Source organism: Erpetoichthys calabaricus, chromosome 15 (assembly GCF_900747795.2).
Source record: "Erpetoichthys calabaricus chromosome 15, fErpCal1.3, whole genome shotgun sequence".
NCBI classification, from domain to species: Eukaryota; Metazoa; Chordata; class Cladistia; order Polypteriformes; family Polypteridae; genus Erpetoichthys; species Erpetoichthys calabaricus.
In genome coordinates this window covers 14,885,868-14,899,764 of record NC_041408.2, presented here as the reverse complement: position 1 = coordinate 14,899,764, position 13,897 = coordinate 14,885,868, and the positions used below count along the sequence as shown (strand labels likewise).

General features: G+C 39.9%; 1 protein-coding gene across 1 annotated transcript in view; it reads left to right on the top strand.

Moving 5' to 3' along the window:
• tpcn3 (two pore segment channel 3) overlaps positions 1–13,897 on the top strand; it is a 143,809-nt gene that overhangs the window by 116,456 nt on the left and 13,456 nt on the right. Inside the window, exon 13 of the mRNA XM_028820525.2 lies at positions 6,968–7,055. Within this exon, the coding sequence (XP_028676358.2) occupies positions 6,968–7,055 (88 nt within the window). The remainder of the gene's footprint in view (positions 1–6,967; positions 7,056–13,897) is intronic.

Below are 13,897 nucleotides of genomic sequence, written 5' to 3'. Positions count from 1 at the left end.
CTTCTGCCAAGATGCTTGTTCTGCTTGTCACTCTGCGCATCGATCATTTAAAAGCCTGTAAAGCAGCTGTTCTTCTGTCTCACTGCCTTGTCTCGCGTGACGTTAAAATGTTTTATAATAGAGAGATGTTACTCATATCCTTAGCCCGACATCCACATCATATGTGTTTACAAAGTGTGTTTTAATAAGTTTACATGTGTTTAAAGTGTGTGGGATGGGCATTTTAAGGCTTAAACTATTTAAAAAAATGTTTATTTATATGGTCTTTCTATATTGCGGATTTTCACCTATCGCTGGTGGGTCTGGAACGTAACTTCCGTGATAGGCGGGGGATCACTGTATTATTTTTGTGTCTCGCCTCATATTTCAATGAGTTGGGCAAGGAGATCAGGCCAGTGTCGTAATCCAGAAGTCTAAAAGCGCTGTCATTGAAGCTGAAATGCTAGTCAAACGTCAAAAAGAAATGTTCAGCAACCAAATATATCTTAGCTAGAACTGCTAACCAAACACATGCAAAATCTATGCAAATCCAAAATAAATAAATAAATGTATGTGACAACATTTATACTATCACTCCGATAACAATAGGGAACCTTGACAACCTCTGGGAGTTGCTCGTTCCTTTGTCGTTTTCACCTCATTATTAACTGAAGGCTGGTTAAGAAAACAGGCAAACAATTAGAACCTAAATGCAGCAGTTTAAAACTCAAATAGGCAATTAAGGGCTCTGAAACGTATCAAACGAGTTACTTAAAACAAAGCCCAAAAACATATTGCTTTAGTAGTAAATAAATGGGTTCTAATTACGAAAGTGGTTGAAGTGAAAACTTGCAGCCACTGCTGCCCTCCAGGATGTAATTGAGTAGCCCTGCTGGTCCATCTCGGTACATGACAATCAATGATTGGGTTCAAGGAGGAGATGCCAACTGTGGGCGACTTAAGCATTACATACTGCAGAAAACTGAAAAGTAATAATAAAATTCAATCAATAATATCTTTCATAAGGAAAACATTACATTCTGGAAAATAATGACCAATGACAACTACAAGGAAATAAGGAAAGTGAGTGTGAGACTGAGGAGATCGTTCCTCCCTCACACTATGCGACTCTTTAAAATTATACAAAGTCATTGTCTGTCTATATACCTGCATTGTTATCAGCATTGTTATCACTCTTTAATTTATCTTTTTTTACTTTTATCTATCTATCTATCTATCTATCTATCTATCTATCTATCTATCTATCTATCTATCTGTTGGACGATAACCAAAAGCTGTGGCCTACTTTAAGACGCTGGATGGATATGGTATAAGTGCTAACCGCTGTGTCACCATGACCCCACCGAAAAAAAAAAAAGGGGGGGATTTTTTTTAAATATAAAACAGCATCACCAAACTTAAATTAAAACCCACAGACTCTGACCCTTCAGGAGCTTAATGTGACACATCTACTCTAAGGGACTTAAATAAACCTTACATAAAAGATTCCGGGTGGCACAGTGGAGTTTGCATGTTCTCCCCGTGTCTCCGTGGGTTTTCTCCGGGTGCTCCGGTTTCCTCCCACAGTCCACAGACATGCAGGTTAGGTGCATTGGTGATCCTAAATTGTCCCTAGTGTGTGCTTGGTGTGGGTGTGTGTGTGCCCTGCCCTGGGTTTGTTCCCGCCTTGTGCTCTGTGTTGGCTGGGATTGGCTCCAGCAGACCCCCGTGACCCTGTGTTAGGATATAGTGGGTTGAACAATGACTGACTGACTAAAAGAGTCCAAGGGAGAAAGGCATAGCCTCATAGGTCCACTGTTTTGACATAACATGACAGTAAAATGAAACCTCAACAAAAGAGTCTCTTTTTTCTAAAGCGCCTTGAATAATTCTTTTTCTGTATCTTATAAACATAAGTGTACAATTACAAGACCAATTTTAATTTGCCAGTCTTCATGAATATGCATCAGATTCGTGTAATGGGATCTGTGTCTGCATCGTAGGCCAAGTTTTGAGCTTTCAGTGGATGTGTTTTTCTTTTTGAATAATTTAGCACATTATAAAAGTTTAGATAACTGACCTATAATTTCCTCAGTCAAGGAAATGCTCAAATCTGAATGTTGCATGTGGTTGGTGTGTTGCAGCATACATTGCTGCCCAGAACAGTAAGCTTGCTTCATGATCTGGTTGTCCTCTTCTGTCCGTTCTTGTTCTTTAATGACAACCATTTTCTTTTTCTTTTTCCAAGTCTAAAATTTGTGTCTAGTTTCCATGACATTCATGAAATTTCCATATCCTTTATGGCTGAATTGACAGCTAAACACGGCCTAACAATTATGCTACATTGCAGCTACTGATTTCTTCTCCTCTTATGGCCCTCCTGCTGCATGATACTGAAATCGGGCCGCTGATACAGAATTTCCCTGAATAAGTTGCTTGGTACAGATTGTCCTATTTTCTTTACCAGTCACCTACAGTATGTGTGCCCACCATTGGAATGCCTCATGATATTTATTTCTAAAAGAACCGTTAACAATTGAGTGGTGTTGGACATAGATTGTGTTTTTTAGATTTTTCAAGTCTAAGATACAGTATATCAGCATTTTCTTTTCGGGTACCTAATCTAAAGAGCCATATTGTAAACAGTCCCGTTAATCTAGTGGTCACTAATCTGCTCATTACAATTGACTGGTAGATTTTAGGAATATAATTCATCAATTGTGACAATATATTTTGTGTTAGAATATTCACTTAATTGTTGTTTTTTGTCATACACAACTAAGTTGTCATTATTATCTGTTCCCTATATGGTCAGCTGGCATTTCATATATTTGGGTAAAAAAATATTTGGGCACAATTACAGCATCAACTTGTAATTTAAAGTCACTGATTACTTTGCTGTCATTCACAATAATAGCACACACAGTTATTGCGTATGCATACACATATACTTTATACAGTATAATAAGAACAATAATGATATTTAAAATGTAACTGTTTCTGCAAAGATTGGAGGCACCAAAGCTTAGCAAGAGTTTAGGAGTCACTGGCCACCCAGTTTAACAGAGGTTTGAAGTGTTTGGGTCAGTGGATAAATGGTGTCTTCTACAAAGCAGTGGGAGTGGGAAAAAGGTCAGGGCTTGGATGAAATCAGCGCCCTTCTTGTTGGTCGAGCTCCCCTTCTTGAAACAAGACGGAAGTGCAGAGGGGATACACTGATGTGTTGTGCTCAGTTACTTTCACATTGAACCCCAAGACAGACTATTTATGCATCTGACTCTAAGTATACAAAGTGTGTGTGTGTGTGTGTGTGTGTGTGTGTGTGTGTGTGTGTGTGTATGTATATTTGTGTGTGCATATATATATATTCACGGCATTCGTAGTCTGTGTCACAATCTGATTGTATGGGTGGTTACCTACCAGGTAACGCTTGTGGTTGGCCAGCAATCTGCTAACATCCGCCACGGTGCCCTCAGTTTGTGAGGAGCGGATCATAGAATGGTTGAAATAGTTTACTGTCAAATAAATGCAAAGAGTACGCGACACGTGTTTCGCCCTCATTCTGGGCTCATCAGGTTCGATTCCCAAGAGGGAATGCAGTGGAGTGTGTACGCCTGATGAGCCCAGAATGAGGGCGAAACACGTGTCGCGTACTCTTTGCATTTATTTGACAGTAAACTATTTCAACCATATATATATATATATATATATATATATAAAATGTGTGTGTGTGTGTGTGTGTTGCATAGTTCACTGTCAAATAAAGCAAAGAATACACGACACGGGTTTCGCCCTCATTTGGGCTCACCAGGCGTACACACTCTACTGCTCCCCTCTCGGGGAATCGAACCTCGGATGTCAGCATCAGAGACGAAGTCCCTTTACACTGCGCCATGGCGTGTACTTCGTTTATTTGACATTACATTACATTAATGTTCGGCAAACATCCGCCACGGTACCCTCTTTCAGTTGCGAGAAGTAGATCATGGAATGTTGCATAGTTTACTGTCAAATAAAGCAGAATACGCAACACGTGTTTCTCCCTCATTTGGGCTCAGGCACCGTGGCGGATGTTTGCCGAATGGCAGAACAACCACAAGCGTTACCTGGTAGGTAACCACCCACACAATTCAGGTTGTCGAGACTCAGACTACGAATGCAATGAATATATATATACTGTATATATATATATATATATATATATATATATATATATATATATATATATATATATATATATATACAGTATATGTATGTATGTATGTATGTATGTATGTATGTATGTATGTATGTATGTATGTATGTATGTGTGTGTGTGTGTGTGTGTGTGTGTGTGTGTGTGTGTGTGTGTATGTATTTGTTTATTTGTTTATATATACATATATATATATATATATATATATATTTATTTATATATTTTTTATATTTTTATATTCATATATTGTCAGATCAAGACAGACAATCATAAAGGGTCTGGGGGACCACTAAGGTAAATCCTATATATTAAAATGACACAAAAGGAGCAAAAAAACATGTGTTAGGAGATGCGTGATAGTGGAGACTTCTTCCTAAATGATGGCTGCACTTCCAGTTTTGGTGGTTTCTGGGAGGAAGAAGCAGGTTCATGTGTAGCGACGCAGGAATTGACATCATGGTTGGTAGCACGTCAGTCTTCCTTTCCGCAGAGGGGAGAAGAGAAGAGAAATTTTTACTGCATAGTGTCCTCCCCACGTGCAAGTGTCCAACAAAATATATATGTATATATCTACTCTATATATATATATATATATATATATATATATATATATATATATATATATATATATATATATATAAAATCCTAAGCCTAAAAGTGCAACAATTTTGTGCAACGATTTTATGTGACATTTTTATATCACGTTTTTTTGTCACGCTTTAAATCATGCTTATTTTAAAACCTACATATATATGTTTGGTATAATTCTTTTCAGAATTTATCACACTTTAATGTGATGTTGTTAGATTTTCAGATTCTTATTCCGTTTTTAAATTATAAACTAAAAAATATCAAGAACTCACGTCCCGCGAGACGGACTTTGTGCCAAAAGATTTAACCACGGAAATAAAAGACAAAGAGGAGGACAGCTGCTGTACAGGCTTTTAAACGTTCGAAGTGCCATGTGAGAAGCAGATCACGTGGCATGGCAGCAGCAGCAAGCTAGCAGCTGATCAAGTAAAGAGAAGGTTAAAAAAAAAAATAAATAAACTGTATTTGTTTCTCATTGTATCACCGTTTAAGAAGGGCTTTCAGAGGAGCGACCACGTCTCCTTGGGGTGAGTTCAGCCCCCCTCTTCACAACGCAAGTGGCAGAGATGCAAAGTGGCTGGCATGTAGCGCAGGCCGGGGGGTTGGCAAGCGAAGCAAGCAGGTGGAAACCCCCTAGTATATATATTTATACTTGGGGTGGGATTGGTGACTAAGTCCGTATGATCAAGGTGGGGTGGGGGTTCTGATTTAAGTCGATTGTTTGCTGATTCATTTGGCGTCTGCTGTGTAGGCTCCGATTAATGAATGTTTTTGAGTATCCGTTCAAGGTGAAAAGGTGAAAGAGATAGCGTCTATCATTAATTTTTGTTTCCTTAGTATTACAATGAGTGTGGACTCGTTTGAATAGGGTTTTCACGCAGCTCCGTTTATGAGATACCCCCACCCCACCTGGCACTCACTCCCTTATCACCACAATGTGTCAGAAGGCACAGCGCGCATCCTGACCAAGTGGGGCATCAGAATAGCACACAAACCCACGAACAATCTGCGCACGGTCCTGTTTAATGCTAAAAACAAGAAATCGACAGCAGAAACACGAAACGCAGTTTATAGTATTCCATGCAATTCTTGCTCAGCGGTATACATAGGACAAACGTCAAAAAGAATCTCAACACGTGAGCAGGAACATTGCAATGCCGTCAGAAGAAAGGACGCACTATCTTTGATCTATGCACATACTAAATCGACAGGACACACATTCAACTGGGACAATGTAAAAGTAAAATTTAAGGCCAGTACTAAAAGTGCCAGAGAGTTGGCCGAGTCTTGGCTATCAGATGAAAACGCCATCAACAGACACTTGGACATAAATCCAGCATATGCAAACTTAAGAAGAACATGTACATAATAAATTAACTATACAAACCCAACGCCACCCCCCCCCCTCCCCCCCCGATCATACGGACTTAGTCACCTCCTAACCCCCACTTGATGTGTTACTATATATTGCCTTTGATTCTTGTAAGTCTAAGCATTATCCTCTGATGAAGACCTCTGATAGGGGTTGAAAGCTCAGGAATAAAAACTATTTTATGATAGGTGATTCTTTTTTCTCCCTTCGTGGATCTCCAGCTGCAAATATGCAAACCGTATCACAGACCTTCTCTTCCATATATATATATATATATATATATATATATATATATATATATATATATATATCCACAAAAAAACATAAAGCAAATAATGACAGTAGACTACTAATTTTTTTTTTTTTAACATCTTTCTCTTTATTTCCAGATCAACCTTTTCCATTACATGGTGACAGGGGCCCAGGGCCTATTTTGACAGCACCAGTACCAAGACAGGTGCCAAACCTGGAAGTGAGACTGGTCTGTCACACGGCAGATTCATGCAAACACTCATGTTCACCCAGAATTGCTGTCAGTCTTTGCCTAGCCTAACACATCTTTAAATTATGGGAGGGAATCTGTGAACCTTGAAAATAACTCCTGTCAATGTGCTCTTATAATCTAGTGCATCTGTTCATTTTGAAATCAGTCGTATTCCATTTGGGTTGAAAAGACCACAGCCCATCTTGTCTACAATCTGCACAAAGCCATCTTTTCTTTGACCCTGGACAGGATGTCAGCCCATCATTTTGAGAGGAAGTTGTAAATGTTTTTAAGTAGGATTTTAGTAAAATAAAGGGGGTTATTTTAACCTTTTTCCTTTTTTCAGCTGAAGTTTATAACAGCCGGGAAGTTCTGGATATTGTCTTCATTTTGAGGGTACTCAGGCTCATTCGAATTGTTGATAGTATTAAAAGGTAAGTGGAAAGTTGATTGTCTTTTAACGTTTCATTTTTTTGTCAGATGTCATTAAGGCACATAAGAAATCTGAACTTTAGATACAGTAGATAGAACTTTATTTGTCCCCCAAGGGGATATTTGGCTTTTTATATAAAAGTAATAAATAAATACATACATACATGGATAGATAAATAAATACACACGCACTGTGGTCCGAGCACATAAAACTCTGATTTGGCTGTCACGGACCCAGTGAGACATTATGCAGACGTATTGTTGTTGGTATAAAGGAGCCCCCGTAGTGTTTCTTGACGCACTTTTGCTAAATAATGTGTTGCCTGAAACTCCTCAGTGCTCTTGTGTGAAAGATACGATGTGCAGCATTGTCATAATAGCACTCGGTTTTCTTTTAATTCTCCCCTTTGCTACGATGTCCTGGGGGTCCAGATTGTGTCCCATAACTAAGCCCATCCTTTTAATTAACTTGGTAATTCAATAAGCCTCTCTTGAAGTGATGTTACCAGTCAAGCACACCACTGTGTAGAAAATCACACTGGCCATCACAGAGTTGTAGAAGATGTAAAGGGTGTCACTTCCCACATTGAAGGAATGCAGTCTCCCAAGGAAAAAGAACCTGCTCTGCCCTTTCTTATATAGATTCTCTGTGTTCTGAGACCAGTCCAACCTACCATTGATGTGGATCCTCAAGTACATGTAGGAGCAGACCACCTCTACATCCACTCCTTGAATAGTGATTGGACATTAGAGGCTCTTTGGTGCAGTGAAAGTCAATAACCAGTTCCTCGGTTTTACTAATAGTAAGATGCACATAATTCTCTTTGCACCAAGAAACAAAGTTCTCCACCTGACTCCTATAGTCAGTATCACTTATCCTCATCCTCAGTATCACTTATACTCATCAGGACACCCCATAAGTACAGTATCATCTGAGAATTTCTGCAAGTGACAGGACCTGGTATTGTACTTATAGTTTGGAATTGTATGTTGTACAGTCAAAAGGCGGAGAACTGGCTATGCACAATAGTTTACAGTCTGTTGCAGAGTCTATGCATTGCATATTTGTCCCGTCAAGTGAGGCGAGTGGTCTTGGTGACAACTTAATATGGTGACTCTCTCTCTGGATTAAAGTTATGGTTTACATTCACTTACATTTCCTTTGTCATTTATCTATTACTATGCAAATGTGTCAGTTGGTATTTTCAGTTTTATGCAAGCAGGCAGGATTACAAGTATGTTCATTATACGTCATATTTTACCAGTCCACAACAGATACACTGACTTGCACATCCACACTCTCTGAAATGGTGGCAGTTACTGTTGGCAGTCGACTCGATGGCATGTCTTTGAACAGTGAAAGGAAATCCACATACTTTAAGGAGACTATGAAGAACATGAGTAGAGCATACTGTAACAGAGTTGCTATATAGGCGCCTGACCCGACACAGAGGCACGTATAAAATAAACACTGGTTTTATTTTTCTTCACCCGTGGGCGCATGTCTTTCCCGTGTTCCACAGGCAATACACAGTCCATAAAGCACTTAACAGACACACCAACAATCCTTTCTCCTTTACCACCACTCCTCCTCAGGCTTAGTCCTCCTCCTCCCGACTCTGGCTCTCAAGTGGTGGTGGCTGGCCCCTTTTATAGCCCACCCGGAAGTGTTCCAGGTGTTTGACCACCTGGAACCAACTGCACCTCTGGGTGGGGCTGAAGACTCGTCCATCCCGGCTGTTGAATCAAGACAGCCCTCCCTAGCGGCCACCCGGGCCCCAACCAGGCTGTGGAGGACTCCATCTCCCATGGAGCCCTGAGGGAGGTTGGGGAATCGCCGTCGGCCAGGGAGGCTGCCACCAAGCTTCCCAGGGGAGGTATTGAGCTGCCCATGATTGCTCCCCCGGAATATAAGCAGCAGGTGCGTCCCGGCCGGGTTCCATTCGTCACAATACACATGTATTTTCTTCAAATAAAGCAAGATTCCAGTAATGTAATAGAAATAGTAGGGTTACTGGCATAAGGATCTGTTTTGGAGGAATTAGAAAGACCACTAGAAATACTTAGTTTTGACGATCAGTCTGAAGCTTCGCTGTATGTTAGATAGATAGATAGATAGATAGATAGATAGATAGATAGATAGATAGATAGATAGATAGATACTTTTGTACACTCAAAAGGCACAGAACCGCCTATGTGCAATAGCTTACAGCCTGTTGCAGAGTTTATGCATTGCATGTTAGTCCCATCATGTGAGAGGAGCACCCATAGTGGCTACTTAATATGCAGACTCTAGATTGAAGTCAGAGAGTTTAATCATCCACCTTTTTATTGAATACCAGTAACAGCGTACTGCACGATAACGTGCGGTGAATACACTTGACTTATAGTTTTCATCCTCTTTCTTTCTCTGTACGTTTAGCATTCGTTTGCTCAGAGGTTGATGCGCTTGCTGCTTTGTGAGCAGCTCTTCTTTTCTCCACCCCAGCTACCCGCTTCTTCTTTTCTTCCGTCGGCATCTTTCATGTTAAAACTGATTCATTGAAGCTGGCACTTAAGTCTTCAATCTGCCTCAAGAATGATTTAAGATATGAAGAGGTAGGGGAAGTGATGGCGAAGGTGGTAGGGAATGAGAACAACGCTCATACGCATGCGCCACTGCCCTGCTGGCCGCTGCCGAGTGTTGATTTTACAATAAAATAAAATAAAAATAAAAAGAGTAATAAAAATCATCACCCTGAAAGCGTATAGTAGACGTCACGTAGTATATGTGTACCAAATTTCAGGTCAATAGGTGAAACTGTTTGTGAGCTACAGGTGATTTAAAATCCTGGACAGACAAACGAACAGCCACTGCAGCATATTATATAAGAAGATAACGCTGATTGTATTCTTCTTCTTCTTTTGGCTGCTCCCGTTAGGGGTCGCCACAGTGGATCATCTTTCTCCATTTCTTCCTGTCCTCGTCATCTTGTTCTGTTACCCCCATCAGCTGCATGTCTTCTCTCACCACATCCATAAACCTTCTCTTAGGCCTTCCTCTTCTCCTCTTACATGGCAGCTCTATCCTTAGAATCCTTCTCCTAATTTTCCCAGCATGTCTCCTGTGCACATGTCCAAACCAACGCAATCTCGCCTCTCTGACTTTGTCTCCAAACCGTCCAACCTGAGCTGACCCTCTAATGTCCTCGTTTCTAATCCTGTCCATCCTTGTCACACCCAATGCAAATCTTAACATCTTTAACTCTGCCACCTCCAGCTCTGTCTCCTGCTTTCTGGTCAGTGCCACTGTCTCCAACCCATATAACATAGCTGGTCTCACTACCGTCCTATAGACCTTCCCTTTCACTCTTGCTGATATCCGTCTGTCACAAATCACTCCTGACACTCTTCTCCACCCACTCCACCCTGCCTGCACTCTCTTTTTCACCTCTCTTCCACAATCCCTGTAACTCTGTAATAACACAGATTGGATTAATGACATAAAACATACAGCTCACTCTAGTCCAAGGCTAGGTCAACATTTACCAACAAAGTCAAGATTTTCATACTACGGCCCAGTTATTGCTGCAGTGTTAATGTTTCACAATATGCTGTAGAGACATCAGACTGGAGTGGTGGAGTGGCCTCACATCTGCGTTATATGTGTTAAAAGTACATGTTAACTTGAGTTTGTGGTTTTATATTGGCTTTGTCAGGGCTATTTCTAAAGTCCTTAGTATAGTAACGTTATGCTACTGACACTGCTAGCCATTATATCAATATTGTAATCCTCCATGTGGTGTCAACATGAAATTATTGAGGTTTAAGGAAGATCTGACACAGTTAGAGCCACTCCATCTGTCTGAGAAAGTTGTGCATGTGATATGGATTTGCTGTGTGAGTATGAGTGTAGGCATGTGCATGATTGGGTCATTGTAATAATAATAATAATTATAAATTTTATTCTATAGTTCCTTTCCCATGTTCATGATACTTACAAAATTCTTTTGGTGTTTAGTTCAGTTCTAACAATTACTGTGGCAGCTCCTCCTTGTCTTGAGCTGCAAGACTCTGTGAAGTAAACGGATCCGGATTGAGTCGCCTCCGTGATCGTTTGTTTTTTTTTTCCAGGTTTCTGCTCATGTCAAGGTTGGAGAGTATAATGAATTCTGATAATAACAGCGCTGTGCCATTAAGAGATCTTGAGTTAAAACAATGCAATATTAGCTGACAAGGGTTCATTGTAAACTACCTGTGGCCAACAGACACTTTTAAGTATATCGTATATACTCGCAGTTAAGTCGGGACTTGATTTTACAGTATAATTTCTGGTATTTCATAATCTCGGTTTATAAGTCGATTGCGGAAAACTCACGCTATTGGTTCATGATACGGTTATGATATGGTAGCGCCCACCTGAGAGAGTAACCACGGGGCACACAGCCTTTTTTTCCTATGTGGGTGAGGCAATGCGCTGTATCAGCGTGTGCCCCTAACCTCTCTCTCTCTATTGTGCCTACGTGACCACACGGTAATACCAGAACTATTACGAAGCAACGTTTGCACTGATTTGTGTTTTTTGTATCTCACACCCTCATTCACCTTTATCATAAGAGCATCCCTTATCTGCGATGGAGCGTTCGATCAGAAGAAAATATGAAGCTGGTTTTAAATTAAACGTCATTGAAGTAGCGAAAGAAATCGGTAACTACAGCGCTGCAACAAAATTCAATGGGTTTGGGAAACTGATGCGAGATTGGAGGAGGCAAGATGATGTAAAAAAAAAATAATAATAATTAAGTGTCGCATTTTTGAACTGGCGTACAAGTTGGGGTCTGAATTTATGATCGATTTTTTGTGTTTTAAGACCCGACTTATACGTGAGTATATACGGTAATTTAAACATTATAAACACTTTGTGTATTTTAGCACATGGATTTATGTGAAAGATAGAAATGTTAAGTTATGAGTGCAGAGGTTAGGCAGCAGCCTTACTGTTTTTAAATATTATACCCGAGTGACTGGAATCTTTGCATTGGGCCACAACATCTCATTTCAGTGCTCGGTTACAACAATAATGTCAAACTACGTCTATTTCCTTAGGATTTTAAAATTGCAATGACCAAAACTGTCCGTGTTGAATTCATGTTCAGCTGCTGAAGCATACGAAATTCCTTGCTGAGGAGGAAAGTAAGAAAAATTGCAGGGCATGACACATAAGGTGGCTCAATGTTATGATGCTTATGTTAAGATAAAGATTGGTTAAGTGTGGGTTTTCTGTGAGTAAAGAGTATGTACAGTGGATTTAGAAAGTATTCAGACTCCTTCACCTGCTGCACCCTTTATTGTGTTGCAAATTTAGTTTTAAATGGATGAATGTGGTATTTTTGCCCAAAATCTGCACTCAGTAACCCATAACCAAAAAGTGCAAACATGTTTCCAGAAAGGTTTGCAAATGTATTCAAAATCAAAAACGGAATTCCCTCATTTATATAAGTATCCAGCCCCTTAATTCAATAGCTTCTAGAAAGCATACATATAAATGGTTTCACACATAAATCAATATAAAATACTAATTTATGACAAATGTCATTCTGTTTTATGTTCAATGAGCCTCTATAGTACGTATGTAAATTCACCTACTTATTACGTACCTGTTTGTCTCATCACTCATAAGCCAAAAGGCACTTTTGGGGGAAAAAAAACACCTTGAAGTAGTTAAGTGGCTGGTAATCCATAATGTCCACTGGCATGCCGTGTCGTTTGATGAAGTCCAGTTGCCAGTTTGCTTCTCACGAATCTATAACTGTGTAGTTATTTCAAGGGCGAATGTTGCCATAGACGTGTTAGCTACACGAGCACGTTCAGAACTACGATCATCTGATGCAGGTACCTGACTTTTGTTTTCAATCTCCAGGTCACCTGCATCCAAATTTGAGTTTGATAAGTCGGAGTCTGATACAGCAAAACAAGAAATAATAATATGCACAAAGTATTTTGCTTAGTGCATTTGCTTTGCTCTTCTCGCCTGACGTCGATGCCATCCTAGACAATGTTTACTCTATGCTACTCAAGTCAAGTCAGTGAGTTTAACAGTCCTCCTAGCAAAGAGGGTCTACCTATAATGTAAAAGTGAGTGTGATAGACGTCTACAGTTTTTTGTCACCCTCTGCCCCTGAATCTTGACATCCACCCTCAACTCCTTGTGGTGAAAAAAGTCGACATCCTCCCTAAAAGAGTTAAAATTATTGAAGCCACACAAAGCTTTAGAAATAGTTGTATGCCCTTTCCCTGATCAATACCTCACCAATAGTTTGATCGTGGCAGCCTACAGAGAAATCCGTGGACCTTGCTGTGTGAATTGTGGGACTTTATATACACAGCAGTGTGTGCATCTCTAACCGATGTCTAATCAATTCAGTTTGCCACTGGTGGACTCCACTCAAGTTCTAGACACATCTCAAGAATAATAAAAGCAAATAGGCTGACCCTGAGCACAATTTGGAGTGCCACAACAAAGGGTCTAAATAATTAATTAATTAGCTGTTTCTGGTTTAATCACTGTTATCATCCTTCTTGATCCGAGTGTGGCATTTCACACTACAGGGGGTCCTCGGGTTACAACGTCTCGACATACGACGTTTTGAGTTTACAACGCTCACTCCCATAAAAACTTTAAAAAAAAATTGAGATGTGAGAAGAAATAAAAGTAAGGATTTGTTTTTACACTCATTTTTTCTGTTACTTAGTACAGTGTACAGTACAGTATATTTGTCGTTTTCCTTTTTCTGTGGCTTAGTTGTGTTTTTATGTTCTAGATTATGATTTTGCAAATGTGTTAGGATAGGTAAGTGACTTAGGC